The 22,064-nt window shown below is 38.5% G+C and overlaps 1 protein-coding gene across 1 annotated transcript; it reads right to left on the bottom strand.

The window, feature by feature from the left end:
• Positions 1-454: 454 nt before the first annotated feature.
• LOC136631679 (hepatocyte nuclear factor 6-like) lies at positions 455-18,147 on the bottom strand. The gene is made up of 3 exons (XM_066605969.1): positions 18,077-18,147; positions 16,826-17,835; positions 455-771 (listed from the first exon to the last, which is right to left on the bottom strand). The coding sequence occupies exons 2-3, from the start codon at positions 17,766-17,768 to the stop codon at positions 455-457; spliced, it is 1,260 nt and encodes a 419-aa protein (XP_066462066.1). The 5' UTR covers positions 17,769-17,835; positions 18,077-18,147.
• Between the last annotated feature and the right edge of the window lie 3,917 nt (positions 18,148-22,064).

Below are 22,064 nucleotides of genomic sequence, written 5' to 3'. Positions count from 1 at the left end.
TTAGCTAGCTCTAGTAACAAGCAGATGCCTCAAAAACATTCTTGCAGCCTTAAAACAAAAACTCCTGTGCGGTAGCTTGAGAATGTCAACCATTATTTGTTGTGAACCTACCAACAGACCTGTTGCTACCCAACCATATTCGAAAGGGCAAACGAATGTGATACCTGTATTAATTGTAGTGTGCCGTGTGTGCAGACCGTGTCATACAAAAGAAAGAATGATTGTGTGTGGACTAGTCTATACCCATAGGATTTGATTGAACTATGTATCAGCCAAATGACTGCGATGAATGACAATCAAGCAAGGAACAGTCTTCTCCTCATATTAACCTTTATGAGTCCCCTTGTCCTAAGACACCTCAAGGTCAATGTTCTTGGTGCCCAAGATTGAGAAGGGATGAAAATGAAGGCTGAGCTGATACTATCTTTGGTTGATAGAGCTATAGGCATCTCTTTCATGCTTTGGTGCAAGCAATGGCTGAGCCACCTTTGGATGATAAAGAGCTGGAAGAGGATGGAGGACGCCCATGACCCTCATCCATCCACTTGTCCAAGCTTCTCCTGCGAGCATTCATGAAGAAGTTGCTGACGGTGGACAGCTCAAGGCCAAGCTGTTGGGCAATGGTAATCTGCAATTCCTTGGAGGGCCTCTGGTTCTCATGAAAAATGGCATGTAGCGTGCGTCGCTGGATGTCGGTGAAGACCAGGCGGTGCCTCTTAGGAACGTGATTTCTTTCGGCTTTGGTTTGCTCTTGCTCTTTCCTTTTGCAGGCTGTGGAGAGAGGTAACACAAATATCAAGGTCAATGGAGGCAAGCAGTTTGGACCCTTTCACCAGGCCGTACTTTCCGAGTGCCTGTCTATTGTATACAATGTAGTTGTACGCTATTCGGTATATGGTATGATATTATCATATATTACTGTACATAGCATGGAATAGTAAGTCCTCTAATACCGATATTACATTAAGTCGTTGGCAAGTTAATTTCCACTCTGAACTGCTGAGGGCATTGTTACATTCCTACACCAATAAATTGTGCGCAGCAGAATGCAAATAGTCCACTTTTCACCTTTTTTCTAGTAATGGTTCGACTTCTGTGCAGTCTGATGAAATAGCACAGCTATTACAAGCAGGAGGTTAGAGGTGAGTATTTTGTAGGACTTTACCCAAAATTCCTATCCAGGCATATAAATCTTGGGTTTAAGGTTATGCATGAATTATTTGGCTTAAAGTGACCATTTCCTACTAGACTAGGGCATTGGCCAGATTTTAGCAATTCGGAATCCGTGAGCTCAATCGCCCTCACCAAAGGGCTTCTAAGTGTTCACAAGGGAACGGAAAGAGTTGACCCTGCTCTGACAGGCTTTAAACTTCTCAAGGCTGCATGGACATCATGACATCATGTTGCATCCTTCAACTCCACGGAACGGACAAGGAACGGACATTGCATTGCTACAGACCTTAAAGAGGTTCTCCCATTAAAGACAATTAATCCCTATCCACAGGGTGGGAGATGAATGCCCGATCGCTGTGAATCCAATCACTGGGACCTTCAGAGATTCTGAGACTGGGGCGCCCAAATGATCCATGTGAACGGAGCGGCAGTGCACATGCTTGACCACCGTTCCATTCACTTCTATGGGGCGAAGAGAAATTGCTAAATGCATTGATCTCAGCTGCGGTCAAGCATACGCACAACTGTTCCATTCACATGGGGCGTTTTGGTGCACTGGTCTCGGGATCGCTGGGGGCCCTAGTGCTTGGAACCCCAGTGATCAGACATTTATGCCCTATGCTATAAATGTCTTTAATGGGAAAACACATTCAAAGAGGTTAAACCAATTTTCAAATACCTCATTCAGGATTCCCAGCTTCTAAGCTGCAGCGTAGAGTGGGTGCAAAGAGCGGCTCGTTTTTGGAGGACCCACCATGCCTGTGCATTACACGGACTGCCTACTGATTTTAATGGAAATCATGTAATGATTGATTTCCCCTCAAGAGGCGCTGTAGGGGAATTGAGTTAGTTTCGCCATGACATACATAGTGCTGGCTTTGTTAACCCTCCAAATGCCTTAACTGCTCCAATGTGAGCCACCAAATTACTACTCCAAAGAACCCCTTCTTTTCAGAGTTGTTATGGCACTGATATACTGATGCGTTGATTTACTGACGGCAACGGAGGTGAAATATATTACTACAAAGAGTACCTGCAAAATACCTTGCATGCTAGCCTCCATATTTGAACCAACAAGAGCAGTGACAAGTGGCTGTATGAAGTTTGATTTCCAGAAACAGCACCACTTTTGTCCATAGGCCAAGTCTGGTATTGCTGCACAGTCCCCTTGAATGAAGCTGAGCTTGCAATACCAGACACAGCCTATAGTTGGCCTACCTGGGAACTGAGATTTAACTCGGTTTTCCTTAAAGAGAACCCGTCATCTGAAAAATACTTTCCAATTGCCGCCATAATGTTAAGCAGTATGACACACGCACAAATGCTTTTACCCCAAAGAAGCCTTTTTGTACAGAATTTCTTACTTTGAACATAGAATGCAAATCCTCTGCCTTGAGTCAAAGAGGTGGCGCCATGAGCCCTCCGAGTCAGCATGTCACTACTGTAACCCAACCTTCCCTCCCGCTCACCACCGCACATCAGCGCTCGTTCACCCCTACGGCCATGTCTACCGGCGCTTGTGGAGTGAGTTGGGGAAGACGTGGCTAGAGGAGCACTTGGCACTTTCATAGGATTTCAGTGCAACCGCCACTTTGACTCATGTTATAAGTGATGCAGAATAAATTGGCGCTATACAAAAAAAGGTTATTATTATTATGTTGGATGATTTGCATACTGGGCACGCTACATTCAAAGTAAGAAATTCTACAAGTGAAGGAAGGCTTTTTGGGGTAAAGACGTGTGTGCTCTGCCTGTGTCATACTGCTTAACACTAGCGTGGCAGATTGAAAAGGGTTTTCAGGTGACAAGTTCCCTTTAACTTCTTAACTCTGCATCTAAATTCCTTGATCGAGAAAAAAGGGGGCTATGGATGGCGCCCCTGGCCTTAGCTCCTAGAGTCCTGGCGCCCCTGGCCTTAGCTCCTAGAGCCCTGGCGCCCCTGGTCTTTGCTCCTAGAGCCCTGGTGCCCCTGGTCTTAGCTCCTAGAGCCCTGTCGCCCCTGGTCTTTGCTCCTAGAGCCCTGGCGCCCCTGGTCTTAGCTCCTAGAGCCCTGGCGCCCCTGACCTTAGCTCCTAGAGTCCTGGTGCCCTTGGTCTTAGCTCATAGAGCCCTGGCGCCCCTGGTCTTAGCTCCTAGAGCCCTGGCGCCCCTGGCCTTAGCTCCTAGAGCCCTGGCGCCCCTGACCTTAGCTCCTAGAGCCCTGGCGCCCCTGACCTTAGCTCCTAGAGTCCTGGTGCCCTTGGCCTTAGCTCCTAGAGTCCTGGTGCCCCTGGTCTTTGCTCCTAGAGCCCTGGCGCCCCTGGCCTTAGCTCCTAGAGCCCTGGCGCCCCTGGCCTTAGCTCCTAGAGCCCTGGCGCCCCTGGCCTTAGCTCCTAGAGCCCTGGCGCCCCTGGTCTTTGCTCCTAGAGCCCTGACGCCCCTGGTCTTAGCTCCTAGAGCCCTGGCGCCCCTGGCCTTAGCTCCTAGAGCCCTGACGCCCCTGGTCTTAGCTCCTAGAGCCCTGACGCCCCTGGTCTTAGCTCCTAGAGCCCTGACGCCCCTGGTCTTAGCTCCTAGAGCCCTGGCGCCCCTGGTCTTAGCTCCTAGAGCCCTGGCGCCCCTGGTCTTTGCTCCTAGAGCCCTGACGCCCCTGGTCTTAGCTTCTAGAGCCCTGGTGCCCCTGGCCTTAGTTCCTAGAGCCCTGGCGCCCTTAGCCTTAGCTCCTAGAACCCTGCCAGCCCTCCTGCTTTGCTATGTTTCTGCATGAATAAAGGTAGGGGGCTACAGTCCATGTCAAACCAGCCAAGCACCAAAGCAATGTTTTTGAAATTGGCAAACGGGATAAAGCCACCACTTGTTGACCACCAACACAAGGACTTGATCATCTGCCGATCTTAGAGGAAAGACGAGCAATGAGTATGCATTGGTTTAGCATATGATTAACAGGAATGGGGGTGCTACATGGGTTTCAGGTTAGGCTGAGAAGAGCGGCCCATTTCTGGGTTGCTGGGTGGTAATTTTCACTTTCTCTTCCTCCAATATCTCGACCCCCAACCATTATTTTTATACCAAGTAATTACAATCCGGTCTAATGTTTCTCAGACCTGCTAAGATCGTGATGCCCTTTGCACATGAATTGTAAAGTCTTTGCAGCCTCCATTATACCCAATGGCATAAAAATTGTTACAGTCTAAAATATTCCAAATCCGTTGTAACGGGGAAGCTGGTACTGACGACATGCAGCTCCTTCATGATGCGAGTCCGCCCCTCCACAACGGTATTTCATTAATAATATACCGTCTCAATTAGTGTCATATTAATGCTGGCGTTCATATCCCATAATTATATTAATGTTTATCAATACACTATATCACAAGCATTGATCGTGTTTCAGGTTATGGCATATAACCCCCCCACCCCCACCTACCCCCCGACCCCCACCCCCATTCCTTCTTTTTTTTCTCCTGTCCCCATCTGGTCAGTTCTTCTTTCGTTCCCATCCCCCCGCTCTTGTCTGGGACACTGCACACTGATAGAAAAATATTGATCACAACCCAGCTGTGCGGAATACAGCACTGTATATATGCATGTTAACCCCTACGGGGCCGGAGCGTTGCGTGCATCCAGTTCTCTTCTTGGAGATGGAAGGGGGGTGGGGGGGTAGATGTTGGCGCAGTTCATTAGCTGTTAATGAAAAGGAACGAAGGGGAGTGTGGTCAATAAATTGTTGGGCTGTCCAGGAGAGGAAGGGTTAAGAGTGAATTTGCAAAATCTATATCCTTGGGTTTCATTCAGCCTCTTTTTTTCAGTGGTGCTACAAATCCACGTCTTGCAAGGGGTTAAGTGAAGCCTGCAATAACGATTCAGATAAAAGAGAATACAACAGGCTGTAATGAAATAAGGCCAGTAATTGAATACGAAATGACAATAATTACTTGATATGTTTGGTGGAATGAAAGGATCGGCCATCTATAAAGCACCTTCCTAATGAAAGATTTAATGGAGGCTTTCTGAGGGCAGCTAGGGACAATTTACAGGGTAAACTTTCCATTATCAGCCCATAAAGTAATGGCGGCTCCTGCATATGGAACGAGGGGTGGGGTCATACGGTTCGGCTGGGACACTGGAAAGAGTCTTGCTGGGAGGAGGAATGTGACAATTTTATTGGAATAGTGATTTGTACGTAGTGGAGAAGCAATTAATGGACAGAGTCTGTGAGCTCAGCACATGATAGCACTATATAAAGGTTAATGCGATCGCAATCAAGATGGCTTAACTACACTGCGGTGCATGCTAAGCTGTTCACCTGTCATGGAGACTCCTCCAATCACGTGGGCCGAGGGTTACAGGGCCTATGTATTAGCATAACTTGTATTTAAAGGAGCCTGCTTGATGGATCTGGTAGATATGGCCTACAGCCTAGTTGCATTCATTGTTCTATGTCAAGGAATGTCCTAAGAGGGATCCATAATTCATTTCAACAAATCAGACCTTAGACATGATACAACTTTCCCCATAATGATAATTAAAATAGGCCCTCCTTCTCCTAATACTTAGATATAAGGGGTCTAGTGCTGGTTTAGGTTCCTCATCCCTTGTAGGCTTCGCATTCATTGGCCTATGTCAAGGAACATCCTAAAAGTGGTCCATAAGGCATATGTGTCTCTCAACAGATCTGACATCTTAGACATGAATGACGTTTCCATATAAGAAAAAGTAAAACATCTTCCCCTTCTCCTAAGGGCCCTTTTACATGAGAAAGTATGTGACAGTCATCTTGTGATGATGGCTTCTATGTCTTTACACAAGAGCAATCATTGCTTAGTGAATGGAGGTGGTGCGGGAACTAGGACCTACTCGGGCTTACACTACTCATAGAGTTAGAGTATGGGCCAACCATGAGCTGGGCACCATTCTTGATTAGCATTCCCTCATATGAGGCCTTCTTTGAATTGGGACTAGACGGCATGGCCAACCAAAGGATGAACATCCTTTTTCCGTATGTGAAAAATCCTAATCATCTTGTTCTTGGTGATACAGCTTGATTCTTGGTTCTTCATAAGACAAGTCATACTATGGTGGGGATCAATCACAGCTTTGGAAGACCATAGACGGAGGTCAGCCTGTTCTAGATGGAACAATAACATATTGGGATGTGTTAGGGTTAATTGCTAGTTTCTTCCTAAGCCTCATCTTATCTTCTAAGCTTCTATATGACTTTGCTGGTTACCTTAGTAAAGACATATTCATCGTCACCCGGCATATGTTCACTTCCAATGCACTAAGGTAGATTTGGGGTTTGATGGTTTAGCATTACCTCTAGATGTCCATCAATCATATACATACCAGATATATTATCATATTTTATAGTCTTCAACTCATGGTAGGGACAAACTGAGGACCACGTATTGAAACCAGTGCAAAGTAAGCAACAATGGTGCTCCAGCCTAGTGAAAAGTTGAAGGCTGGCACATGTTGACTTGGTAGAGTATGAGCCAAGATTTTAATTAAAATAAATGAAGGCCCTTAGATAATTGAGTGCAAATGTCTAATAAACTGAGAACAGCAAAAAAGCCGTCAGTATTGATGACTGTTGAAAAACCCCAAGATGGCAGCCCAGTGACTCAATTTATCTAAAGCGGGAGTGGTCGGCATATAGTCAGTTACAGTCAACTATAAAGAAGAGAGGAGACATAGTTAAGTCTTCCATAACTATGATATGTGTCATGCCCAAGCACTTCCTCAGTTTAATGTCATACTAAACAATGAGGAAGCTCCATGACACTTGTTGTAATTCTGATATACAATGCCCAGCACTGCAATCCATGAACATGTCCTCTGTGTGAAGGTAACGTAATAGCATGGGTGGTGGATCAATAAGTGAGGATACCTGCATACATGCAAGACCTGATATGACTACTTCATATTCGTACTTTTACACATCCGTATATCATTTTTAATAAGAACATTACAATCTCTAAAGTAGGAACAAATCTGAAGATTGAAGTTGCTACGGAAACCAAAGAACGTCATCAAGACAACACTTCAACTTCTTCCATTAGGAAGCCTGCAATATTGTGCCGAGCGAGAGAAGACCACTGTCTTCTCTGGTCTTCAACAGCATGATCGTACATCTCGGAGGTTCCAGTGGACATGGATATGAAAATATTACTTATCCCAAAGTAATTTCCATATCTTCATATTCCAACCTGCTTCTGATATGACCCGTCAAGTCTAAAGTAAAATAAAACTCGGAATGGTAGTAATAAGCTTAATAAAATCTTTGGATGGGTAGTACTAGGCCGATGCATCCACAATCATCAGTCCAATAAAAATCAACGTGATTGCTGCCGGACATGACCAGTGGTGCCTCCTCTCACCTCCCTCTGCTGCTGGTCACTGTCACCGGCATCCTCTGCCTATGTGCTGATTCCATATCATTCCTCCTGATCCTGCCCAGTCCCATAGGCCCCCAGTCTTTCTTATTTATGGTACCTCTCCCTACCGACCTAAGCTTGAGCAATAAGCTTCCTACTGCTCCAATGAATGAGTCTCTATATTCTGTTTGTTTTCTGGTTTTGACCTCTGCCTGACTGTTCAGCTTTCCCAAACACTGCTTGTCTTGACCTCCTTCCTCTTTACCTTAATGTAAATACTCTGCCTGCTCTAGCCTTGGTCTGTTATCTGACTCCCTTTTAGTCTGTTCTCTTGGTACAATGCCTTTTCACCCACCTGGGTCAGTTGTCAATGTACTAAGACAATGTCCAAGAGGTTCCCTTCGGCAAAGACTAGATTCCTCTAAAAAAAAGGGTTAAAGGGATTGAACCAGGATCATAGTTCTGCTCTATCCACAGTGCATAACTTGCCGATCTGTGGTGGTCTCATGTCTCCTGTCCTCCTCTCTGTGGGTTTACTGCACCCTCTGCGGTGAGGAGGAGACTGAATGAAGTGACGGTTACGTAGGTGTGCTGCTACTCACTTCATGTTCAATGGAACTGCCAGAGATAGCCGAGCAGCAAGAACTCGGGTATTTCCGTCAAGCCAATTAGAATGAATGAAGTACTGACTGCGCATGCTCGGCCAGCACACCATACATTCTGAAATTACTGTAGGGGCTCACCCCCCCCCCCCCTGTGACTGGCAGAAGGGGACACAGGACCCCGTTCTCAAGGGTGGAAGGGGTCTCAATGGTGAGAACCCTATTAATCAGCAAGTTATCCCTCTAACTTGTGATCCCGGTATAATCCCTTTAAAGGGTGATGACCAGGGAACTCTTGCAGCTGCCTCCATTAGGAGGCCCAAACAAAATCAGTTAGGGACACAGTGGGTCCACATCTGCTGGGTTACAACAAATTCATATTAATATACTAATATTCATTTTATTTTATTTAGATTTTTTTTTTTTGCATTTTTTATGGTATTTTTTGTTTATGGTTAATCTTTTTGGAAATGTTTTGTGACATCATTTAAGATACAAGTTATTGATACAATGTTAATTTATACTTGGCACAAATTTGCATCTAGTAAAATATAGCATCCACATAAAGCGTAACGAGTCCTGGTGGTAATATATGAAGCTCGTGCCTTAAAATGGCAACTCTTTACCGCACCCAACGAGCACTTTGGTGATACATATCGTGTGATATATATCTTATGCCTTGGCCTTTTCCCTGTCATCTGGCTTTTCACCTCTGTTCTTAATAGATCAAAGACTTCCCAGTTCCCACATTTTTCTACATCACCTACAAATCTTTTTCTGGTCCACTATCATTTTTTGTATGGTCAAGTAAAAAAAAATGGGGTTGTCCATAAAAACAAGAGATCGGCCTCCAGTTATCATTTATGGCCCATTTACCCCAACAAATAGTGCATTCAGTTACGCCACAAAGTAGAATATAACAGAGCAAGGTCTAAATATCTCATTGTGTATGTTCAATGTTGGAGCCTTCGCCCTTGACCAACCTACTCTACACACCTTCGAGGAACACATAGCAGTGGGGTTCTTGACATGTTCTCCAAAAAATGTTGGGGGTCTACGAGTTCAGGGGAAATTCGTTAGATTGTCTCCAATGGTGGAAAAGTATGGAACCTCTTAAACATTCCAGGTGTGTGGGGTAAACATGTTATCAAAAAATTGTTGACTGAAGCCGATCGGACCAGCATTGGTCTTTTTTTACGAGTCCAGGTGCTGTTTTTGAGGTTTCTCTTAGATTTTCTATACCTAATGTTTTTATATATTATGTTATAGTATGATGTAGGAAATCTAGCTCCTCTCTTGTATTTTCTCCTTGTGTGTGTTTCATTGTTGACGCCGCGCATCATTAACATCATAAAACTCCCAAACTTATATATTGGATTGAAAATAAAAAGATTGGGGGGAAAGGGGCTAATTTCTGTAAAATAAAAAATCAATAGGACGCTCACAGAAAGATCCCTTTGGGAATGAAGCGCAAAGGGTTGTGGGTAGTTTATGAGTGGATTGTGTGTGTGTCTCTGTGAGTGGCGCTGACTGAGTCCGCTGTAGAAATCAATGCTTTTTGCTGTAACCCTTCCACTACCAGGACTTAGTGACTGCCTAATGCAATGACGGTTTAAAGGTACAATGTGTCAATTATTTTGGTGGCTCCCACCACTCGAGACGTAGAAGTAGTAATCATGGGGGGAAGGCATTTTTCTGGACTTCCTGTTAGTCATCCAATTGAAGAACACTATAGTCAGCCTTACCCTAGCCAGAAATTGGTTGAACGTGGCAAACAATAGAATTATTAGAAATTAGGTAGATAAAATGGACTTTCGGTGGCGAGTAGGCGACACCCTCGAAGGCGATTGCCGGCTCAGAGGATCCGCTTCCTATTATTCTGTTGAGTGCCTTTATAAGCTGTGGTGCCCGATCAAAGCTCAACTTGACTAAGGCTGGTTAATGTCCATTAACGTAGAGATATGCAAAGAGCATTTCAGAATTAAACCCCACGTTCCAGTGTGTACAAACAATCCCGGTTAAAATGCCTCACAGGGGTATGATTAAAATCCCATCAATCAATCCTTCGCTGTAGAGTACAATTACCGTATCTAACCGCATTGGAGATAACCGTTTGCCGAAATGGCTTAAATAAGCGTCGAGTCAAATATTTAGCATAGACGCCAATATAGAAAGAGCGATGCGTGTGAGCGTGTGCGGATACATTCTATCTCATCATGCAATTTTTTTAAAACCAAAAATCCCGATTTTTAAAATTTTTTAAATACATTTTTAACATTATAGAATTTACATAAAATTAAAGGAACTAGAAAATATTTTTTTTTACATTTTTTTAAATAAAACTCAAAGAATTATTTTCTATGTGTAATATATAAAAAAAAAATAAGAAAAACCTTCCTCCTATTTTTTCTTTCTGTTTCATACATATTTTAGATAAATGCCGATCCTTTCTCTTTCATTGATCCTCCTGTCTATAATATTGTAATTCCTTTACTCCGGCTGCTTTCGTCTTTTCCCTACTGGACATGCTCATTAATATTCATAGGGGGGAGCCGAGCGGAGGAGATTTTTAAAAAACGAAAGTAAATTGTTGGAATGAAATAGCTGACAAGTTATTTTTAAATAATGAGGATCGGGGTGACTTCCCTTTGGTTAGGGCGATATTTTATATCTTCCCCTCACTGTGTTAATTTCGACGCCGGCTGATCGACCAGTATGTCACAGACACTTTTCCTGCTAGGGGGCTGCAACAATTCACACTTTAATGCACTGACAATGGAAAGGTTAAAATGGACTTTGGGCCTTTGTTCGTGTGCGACGCCTCGTAGATCTCCATGGAGGACAGCAACCACCTGGCTTGGGGAGAGTTTTTCTTCCTTTTTATTATTACACTTTAATATATAGGATTTTTCCCTTAAAGGGTGAGAAAAACGATGGCTTTTAACGTTTATTAGTAGCCCGTTCATTTCTGTTTAAAGTTAAAAATATATATTTAAGGCTTAAATAGTAAATCAGGAGATTTCATCCCAAAATAGGTAAAAAAAAAAAAAAAAGTTAAAATTTTTTATTTAACACTTTGATATAAAATAAAACTTCTACCTTCTAAATTAGATAATAAATCAGTTGGCGCTAAATAAATAGAGATTATTACAATTTACAATTAATTAAAATATTTCTGAACGGGTTAATTGTACCTGAAAAGAACACTATGGCAAACGTACGGCTGATTTTTCATGATTTTTTTTAATTCTGACATTTTTTAGACTTTTTTGCTCAGATATTTCAAAGTATATTGGAAATCCCTACGACTCCTAAAGGTTGTTCCTAGCTATATCGTTTAACGTTCACTGTGTATTAATGGAGATCTGTGATGTGTTGTTGTAACCATGGTTATATCAAAAGAAGGTGAAGTTAGTTAGGCATAAAGTTATAAAAAATAACAGTTATTTGACTGTGAAAAATATGCACATACTGGAAGGTTATCTTTAAAATTTGCGTAGCCACCCTTTATTTAAATCAATGGAGTTGAGCATCATGGTGACTCGCTTAGGCCGTGGGTTCAATTCCCAACCAGAACAAAATCGGTAGGGATTTTGAGTTTTCTCCCCATCCTTTGGATACCACTGGGCAAAGACCAATAGAAATAGAAATAGTCCCTGCTTTTTAAATCTACCCTTTAGAATGGAAGTTCTATTTGGTAACAACTGAAGTCTGTGAATTAATCCTCTGTGGTCAATAGTGGAGAATATCAGCACCATGTAAGTAATGGAGAACAATAGATTAGTAATTGGCTTATTCATTTTTTTAAATTAACGGACGACCTATATTGTAAGTGAACATTCGATACTCTATTTAGCGTATCCCTGCTAACTACAAGGAAGCATTAGTAGACTTTATTTTCATTGATGACATCCAGTCATTAAAATGAAGATGTAGCGGGACGGAGCATTTAAAAAAATATTTTTGAAAGTGCAGAAAAAAATATCTATTAATGTTGTATTCCCTCCAGACCAAAGATAAAGATACTGGGATACAGTCTTATTTATGTATATGCCTTGTATATAAGAAAAACATTTGAAAAACGTAAAAAAAAAAAAAAAATTGAACAAAAATAAAGGCAAAAACAAGCAAAAAATACAAAAATGTGTTTCTAGTTGTACGTCAGTCTATGAAACAGCACTTTGGCTATTACGATTATTTTTTAGCGTGTAGTAATATGTAATAGTTATTAACTTTATGTCCAGAGGGGATATAATGAGGAAAATGTAATTTTATTATAAAAAAATTTACAAATTGGAAATATTTTGAGGAATGGCCCATCGTCGGCAGCTCACTGCTTTCTCTTCATGACTGAGCTTTGCCGCCATTTTCTATTGAAAGAATTGTAAACGCGGCTGTTGGGAAAGAAAATAATTTTGCTTTCATCAGATCTTCTCTATGATCTCTCAGCTAATCAATGAATTTCTTGGTTAGAACACAAGGCCAATACGCCCGTATACGAAGGGAGGGGGTCGCTATGATTTATCAATACAACGAGCAAGGTAATAAAATAATCAATGGCTGTGCCGTACCGAACATTGAAGATAGATAGGAGATAGATAGGAGATATATAGATAGATAGGAAGTAGATAGATAGATAGATAGATAGATAGATAGATAGGAGATAGATAGATAGATAGATAGATAGATAGATAGATAGATAGATAGATAGATAGATAGATAGGAGATAGATAGATAGATAGATAGATATGAGATAGGAGATAGATAGATAGATAGATAGATAGATAGATAGATAGATAGATAGATATAAGATAGATAGATAGATAGATATAAGATAGATAGATAGATAGATAGATAGATAGATAGGAGATAGATAGATAGATATGAGATAGATAGATAGATAGATAGATAGATAGATAGGAGATAGATAGATAGATAGGAGATACATAGGAGATAGATAGGTGATGGATAGATAGATAGATAGATATGAGATAGATAGATAGGAAGTAGATGGATAGATAGATAGATAGATAGATATGAGATAGATAGATAGATATGAGATAGATAGATATGAGATAGATGTGAGATAGATAGATAGATAGATAGATGGATATAAGATAGATAGATAGATAGATAGATAGATAGATAGATATGAGATAGATAATAGATTGATAGATAGATATGGGATAGATAGATAGATAGATAGAAAGATAGATAGGGGATAGATAGATAGAGAGATAGATAGATATGGGATAGATAGATAGATAGATAGATAGATAGATAGATAGATAGATAGATAGATAGATAGATAGATATGAGATAGATAATAGATTGATAGATAAATATGGGATAGATAGATAGTTAGATAGATAGATAGATAGATAGATAGATATGACATAGGAGATAGATAGATATGAGATAGATGGATAGATAGATAGATAGATATTAGATAGAGAGATATGAGATAGATAGATATAGATATGAGATAGATAGATAGAAGGATGATAGATAGATATATAGATAGGAGATAGATAGATAGATAGATAGATAATAGATAGATAGATAAATAGATAGATAGATAGATAGATAGATAGATAGGAGATAGATATGTGACAGATAGATATAAGATAGATAGATAGATAGATAGATGGATAGACAGATAGATATGTGATAGATAGATAGGAGATAGATAGATAGATAGATAGATAGATAGATAGATAGATAGATATGAGTGGGATAGATATTAGATAGATATGAGTGGGATAGATATTAGATAGATATGAGATAGATAGATATGAGCTAGATAGATAGATAGATATGAGATAGATAGATAGATAGGTAGATAGATAGATAGATAGATAGATAGATAGATAGGAGATAGATAGATAGAAGATAGATAGATATGAGATAGCTAGATAGGTAGATAGGTAGATAGAAGATAGATAGATATTAGAGAGATAGATAGGAGATAGATAGATTAGATAGATAGATAGATAGATAGATAGATAGATAGATAGATAGATAGATACGAGATATATAAATATGAGATAGATAGATAGGAGATAGATAGATAGATAGATAGATAGGAGATAGATAGATAGATACGAGATATATAAATATGAGATAGATAGATAGATAGATAGATATGAGATAAATAGATAGATATGAGATAGATAGATAGATAGATAGATAGATGGGAGATAGATAGATAGATAGATAGGAGATAGATAGATAGATAGATAGATAGATAGATAGATAGATAGATATGAGATAGATAGATAGATAGATATGAGATAAGTAGATAGATATGAGATAGATAGATAGATAGGAGATAGATAGATAGATAGATAGGAGATATATAGATAGATAGATAGGAGATATATAGATAGATAGATAGATATGAGATAGATAGATAGATAGGAGATAGATAGATAGATAGATAGATAGGAGATAGATAGATAGATAGATAGATAGATAGATATGAGATAGATAGATAGATAGATAGAGAGATAGATATGAGATAAATAGATAGATATGAGATAGATAGATATTTCCACAGTCTGACAGCTTCAAAAACTATTTACAAACATTTCCCAAACTCAATCAGAATTATTATATACCATGTATATCAGATTGATCGAGGGTGATAGCAGGCTGGTGAGGCCCATCAGGTCTCCCACATTCTTAACATACAACATACCTACTTCCAAACAATATCTTCATTTACACATACATTCATATAACTACAAATGACCTACAGATTTTTTGGCACATTGAGTTGATTTAATCATTTCTGCTTTCTAATATGTACAGGTGCTTCTGAAATATTACGGAAAATCCTCTTTTCCTCTGTTATTATTTTTCCACATGTTAATCTGGGTGTGATGTATTCTATATATATAATATAGGTTACAGGAACAAGAGATAATAATTCCAGATGACGGCTGATCTTGTTGTTCTGATTGAAGTTGAAATGCATGAAATAGTATAAAATATAATGTTGAGTAGAAGCACATGCATGGGGGTGAAAAGATAGATAGATAGATAGGAGATAGATAGATAGATAGATATTAGATAGGAGATAGATAGATAGATAGATAGATAGATAGATAGGAGATAGATAGATAGATAGGAGATAGATAGATAGATAGATAGATAGATAGATAGATAGATAGATAGATAGATAGATAGATAGATAGATAGATATGAGATAGATATTGGATAGATAGATATGAGATAGATAGATATTAGATAGGAGATAGATAGATAGATAGATAGGAGATAGATAGATAGGAGATAGATAGATAGATAGGAGATAGATAGGAGATAGATAGATAGATATGAGACAGATAGATAGATAGATAGATAGATAGATAGATAGATAGATAGATAGATAGGAGATAGATAGATATGAGATAGATAGATAGATAGATATGAGATAGATAAATAGATAGATAGATAGATAGATAGGAGATAGATAGATAGATATTAGATAGGAGATAGATAGATATGAGACAGATATTGGATAGATATATAGGAGATAGATAGATAGATAGATAGATAGATAGATAGGAGATAGATAGGAGATAGATAGATAGATAGATATGAGATAGATAGATAGATAGATAGATAGATAGATAGATATGAGACAGATATTGGATAGATAGATAGGAGATAGATAGATAGATAGATAGATAGATAGATAGATAGATAGATAGATAGATATGAGATAGATAGATAGGAGATAGATAGATATGAGATAGATAGATAGATAGATATTAGATATGAGATAGATATTGGATAGATAGATAGGAGATAGATAGATAGATAGATAGGAGATAGATAGGAGATAGATGGATAGGAGATAGATATGAGATAGATAGATAGGAGATAGATAGATAGATAGGAGATAGATAGATAGACAGATATGGGATAGATAGATAGATAGATAGATAGATAGATAGATAGATAGATAGATAGATAAATAGATAGATATGAGATAGATAGATAGATAGATAAATAGATAGATATGAGATAGATAGATAGATATATGAGATAGATATTAGATAGATAGATATGAGATAGATAGATAGATGTGAGATAGATATTAGATAGATATATATTAGATAGATAGATAGATAGATATTAGATAGATATGAGAGACATTGGCTAAATGAAAAAGAAGGAAGATTGATGTGCGATAAACAGAAATTTCAATTTTTGACTAAACAGTTAATATGACATGATGCTTAATATACATTGTATATGATAGACAACCAAGAAAAATACAGGGAATTTGAAGGAAGACCCAGCCCAGCTATGAATGAACACGAGGGCGTACAACTGGTCGTATTCGATATCTAATGTAATGTAAATGGTAAAAGTCAAGCCTTATCCAACCCTTGTGCCTCATCTGCTATCATAAGGTAATGCAGAATGGTGCACATGGGCCCACCTAGAGTGTGAGTGCTGCCATGTGTATTGCACCAAATAGTCCATTTTGGATATCGATTTGTAATATGACTGTTCACGACTATTTTTGAAATGCTATCCTGATTTAGGAGACATCGTTCATAATCATAATACATTATGACTTATACAGTATTTGAGTTTGTGGTCACACATTTATCACATTGGCCATTTCCCTGTATTGTCCGAGGTCACCACCGGCATGCTTCAAATAAAGTATCTTACCTTCTAACCTTAAAGCTGCCATTCTCTGGAATTCAGGCTCCTGAAGCCACCGCCACATCCTCTTAAAGGTTTCTCTTCCAGATTTTAGCTTGCTCCAAGGTTTGGGGTTTCTTAGAAGGTCTGAGAGTGTCCCTTGTGACCTACACAAGACTCTTTCAGCAAAAATAGCTTGAGGGATGCTGTATCTTTTCAGTTCCGCAATGATTCTTTGGGCAACATCTTTGGTATTAATCTCTTCCAGTTGACTGGATAGAGTAGTGCTTTGTGTTGGCATGGGTGGGTTTTGCCTGCAGTTTATCTCGGCCCTGTGGTGCACATAGTGATGTTGGTGCATATTGTTGGGTGACCCCACTCCAGAAGATGGAGGTGGGGACAACTCTCTGGAAAAGTGCTGGTCTATTCTGCTGAACATGCTGTGATGGTGGGCCTCAAAACCATTGCCAGATACCACCTTCTCGTTAGACAAGTGTCCAGAATGATGACCGTAGCTGTGCATGCTCGTCAGGTTAGGACTTGGCAAGGAGGAAAGGCTTTGTCCCATGCTTATATCTTTGGGATAGTGACTATAAAAGTTACTAGGTGGGCCAAGGCCTCTGTCCTCTCTCATAAGAGTAAAACTTCCAATCACATTCCCAACTGGGACACATTGATGGTGCTGGTGGTGATGGAACTTGTCATGAAGCGGTTGGAGTGGTGTCAAGGTGGTGTAACTATTAGCAGATCCCGGGGGTGAATCGCCGCCAAATCCTAGTCCAGGATGCAGGGAGGTAGCCAGATGATGCTCTGAGCGGTGATAGTCATTTCCATCCAGAACAGAAGTCATACTGGAAACCAATGAAGATCTGGGAACAGGTGGATGTAAAGTCCTATTATGGTTGTGCATAAGCTGTTGGCCTGAGCCGGAAATGTCTTCACTGGTCTCCAAACCCAACTGGACATTCATGTCTTCAGGCTACAACATCCTCCGCTTTATCTAGTCGTAGGGTCATTAATCTTTTACTCTAAATTGACTGGAGAGAACCACAGCTTTAGGTGGGAGTATCTACGGTATGCCTTAATTTAACAAAACAATGTCTTAATTCTGATCAGGTCACTCTTTTGTCTCAAGGAACATCACCCTTCACCCTCCTGGAGACTATTATAGTCTAATATTAGGCATTCACCAAGAGTTAACTCGTCAACACCAAAGCTACATTAGAACATTAAATCTACGGGCAAATACAGTCGGTCAATAGATAAATATGTTCTTACCTATCGCTACGTCTTGTAAGTCAGACACTATGAGTCTGGCTAGGTAGGTCCTTCTAGATAAAATCCTTGCGAGCGGATGAGTGGTGTTGAGAAAGCAAATCTCCGACTGTCTTAATGCAGGGATTGGAGAGTTTGTAGAGGCAGCCGTCTATGCTATGGAGATATTCAGCCAGAGAGTGGAGGGGTCTTCTTCTCTCGAAGCCTCAGTCCTCCTATTGTGATATTGTCTCCCTCTCAGGTCTCCTGCCTGCTTCTGCTTCCAGCCCACAGCTAAGTCTCATCGATTATAGTCCCAAACACTCCAGTTTCCTGCTACCACACGTCACCAGCCTAAAATCTGACAGATGTGCAATCAAACACCAACCAAGGGTAACTCTTTCACTGCCGGACCCTCCTCCCTCATCCAGCCTATGGACAATTAACATAAACATCTCACCCCAAGAACATAAGTGAACATAGATACACACATAAAACAATAGTAAAATAGATGGCCACGCACAAAGCCAGCCCTGCGAGGCTGCAAGCCTTAGCCACCATGTAGAATTCGTAAAGGCAAAGAAGACTATTCCACAGAGAAAAGAGTTTAATGTCAGTCGGTTATGAGGGATCCAACACTAACCAGACGCGTCTAGTAAGGAAAACACAGCAAAAAATATCATCATAGGGTATCAGCAGTGGGAATGTGTCTACGGAGGTGTGCTCGGGGCAACCAGAAAAGAGGGGGGTGTCGGGTGTTGGGTTTATTTAAAAAAAAAAAACTATTATAATATTGTACGAGTAGAATAAATGTCTTATAGACTAAGAGATACATATATACGAGAAAGATAAATAGACTAGGTAGATATAGATAGATATGAGACAAATAGATATGAGATAGATAGATAGATAGGAGATAGATAGATAGATAGATAGATAGATAGATAGATAGATAGATAGATAGATAGATAGATAGATATGAGACAAATAGATATGAGATAGATAGATAAGAGATAGATAGATAGGAGATAGATAGATAGATATGAGATAGATAGATAGATAGGAGATAGATAGATAGATAGATAGATAGATATGTGATAGATAGAAAGATAGGAGATAGATAGATAGATAGATAGATAGATAGATAGATAGATAGATAGATGATAGATAGATAGATAGATAGGAGGCAGATAGATAGATAGATATAGAGATAGATATGAGATAGATAGATAGATAGGAGATAGATAGATAGATAGATAGATAGATAGGAGATAGATAGATAGATAGATAGATAGATATGAGATAGATAGGAGATAGATAGATAGATAGATATGAGATAGATAGATAGATAGATAGGAGATAGATAGATATTGGATAGATAGATAGATAGATAGATAGATAGGAGATAGATAGATATTGGATAGATAGATATGAGATAGATAGATAGATAGATAGATAGATATGAGATAAATAGATAGATAGGAGATAGATAGGAGATAGATATGAGATAGATAGATAGATAAATAGATATGAGATAGATAGGGGATAGATAGATAGATAGATAGATAGGGGATAGATAGATAAATAGATAGGGGATAGATAGATAGGGGATAGATAGATAAATAGATATGAGATAGATAGATAGACATGAGATAGATAGATAGATAGGAGATAGATAGATACATAGATAGGAGATAGATAGATAGATAGATAGATAGATAGGAGATAGATAGATAGATATGAGATAGATAGATATTGGATAGATAGATATGAGATAGATAGATATGAGATAGATAGACAGATAGATAGATAGATAGATAGATAGATAGATAGATAGGAGATAGATAGGAGACAGATAGATAGATAGATATTGGATAGATAGATATGAGATAGATAGATAGGAGATAGATAGATAGGAGATAGATAGATATGGGATAGATAGATAGATAGATAGATAGATAGGAGATAGATAGATAGATAGATAGGAGATAGATAGATAGATAGGAGATAGATAGATAGATAGATAGATAGATAGATAGATAGATAGATAGATAGATAGATAGGAGATAGATATGAGATAGATAGATAGATAGATAGGAGATAGATAGATAGATAGATAGATAGGAGATAGATAGATAGGGGAGAGATAGATAGATAAATAGATATGAGATAGATAGATAGGAGATAGATAGATAGATATGAGATAGATAGGAGATAGATAGATATTGGATAGATAGATATGAGATGGATAGATAGATAGATAGATAGGAGATAGATAGATAGGAGATAGATAGGAGATAGATAGGAGACAGATAGATAGATAGGAGATAGATAGATAGGAGATAGATAGATAGATAGGGGAGAGATAGATAGATAAATAGATATGAGATAGATAGATAGATAGATAGATAGATAGGAGATAGATAGGTATGAGATAGATAGGAGATAGATAGATATTGGATAGATAGATATGAGATGGATAGATAGATATTGGATAGATAGATATGAGATAGATAGATAGATATGAGATAGATAGATAAATAGTAAGATAGTAGATAGATAGATAGGAGATAGATAGGAGATAGATAGGAGATAGATAGATAGATAGATAGATAGATAGATAGATAGATAGATAGGAGATAGATAGATAGGAGATAGATAGATAGATAGGAGATAGATAGATAGGAGATAGATAGGTAGATAGATAGATAGGAGATAGATAGATAGGAGATAGATAGATAGATAGATAGATAGATAGATATGAGATAGATAGATAGATATGAGATAGATAGATAAATAGTAAGATAGTAGATAGATAGATAGGAGATAGATAGGAGATAGATAGATAGATAGATAGGAGATAGATAGATAGATAGATAGATAATAGATAGATAGATAGATAGGAGATAGATAGATAGGAGATAGATAGGTATGAGATAGATAGGAGATAGATAGATATTGGATAGATAGATATGAGATGGATAGATAGATATTGGATAGATAGATATGAGATAGATAGATAGGAGATAGATAGATATTGGATAGATAGATATGAGATGGATAGATAGATATTGGATAGATAGATATGAGATAGATAGATAGATATGAGATAGATAGATAAATAGTAAGATAGTAGATAGATAGATAGGAGATAGATAGGAGATAGATAGGAGATAGATAGATAGATAGATAGATAGGAGATAGATAGATAGGAGATAGATAGATAGATAGGAGATAGATAGATAGGAGATAGATAGGTAGATAGATAGATAGGAGATAGATAGATAGGAGATAGATAGATAGATAGATAGATAGATATGAGATAGATAGATAGATATGAGATAGATAGATAAATAGTAAGATAGTAGATAGATAGATAGGAGATAGATAGGAGATAGATAGATAGATAGATAGATAGATAGGAGATAGATAGATAGATAGATAGATAGGTAGGAGATAGATAGATAGATAGATAGATAGATAGATAGATAGATAGATAATAGATAGATAGATAGATAGATAGATAGATAGGAGATAGATAGATAGGAGATAGATAGATATTGGATAGATAGATATGAGATGGATAGATAGATATTGGATAGATAGATATGAGATAGATAGATAGGAGATAGATAGATATTGGATAGATAGATATGAGATGGATAGATAGATATTGGATAGATAGATATGAGATAGATAGATAAATAGTAAGATAGTAGATAGATAGATAGGAGATAGATAGGAGATAGATAGATAGATAGATAGGAGATAGATAGATAGGAGATAGATAGATAGATAGGAGATAGATAGATAGGAGATAGTTAGGTAGATAGATAGATAGGAGATAGATAGATAGGAGATAGATAGATAGATAGATAGATAGATAGATAGATAGATAGATATGAGATAGATAGATAGATATGAGATAGATAGATAATTAGTAAGATAGTAGATAGATAGATAGGAGATAGATAGGAGATAGATAGATAGATAGGAGATAGATAGATAGATA

This window comes from Eleutherodactylus coqui, chromosome 6 (assembly GCF_035609145.1).
Source record: "Eleutherodactylus coqui strain aEleCoq1 chromosome 6, aEleCoq1.hap1, whole genome shotgun sequence".
NCBI lineage: Eukaryota > Metazoa > Chordata > Amphibia > Anura > Eleutherodactylidae > Eleutherodactylus > Eleutherodactylus coqui.
Note: the sequence above shows the minus strand (reverse complement) of the source record. Positions and strands in the feature narration are given on the sequence as shown.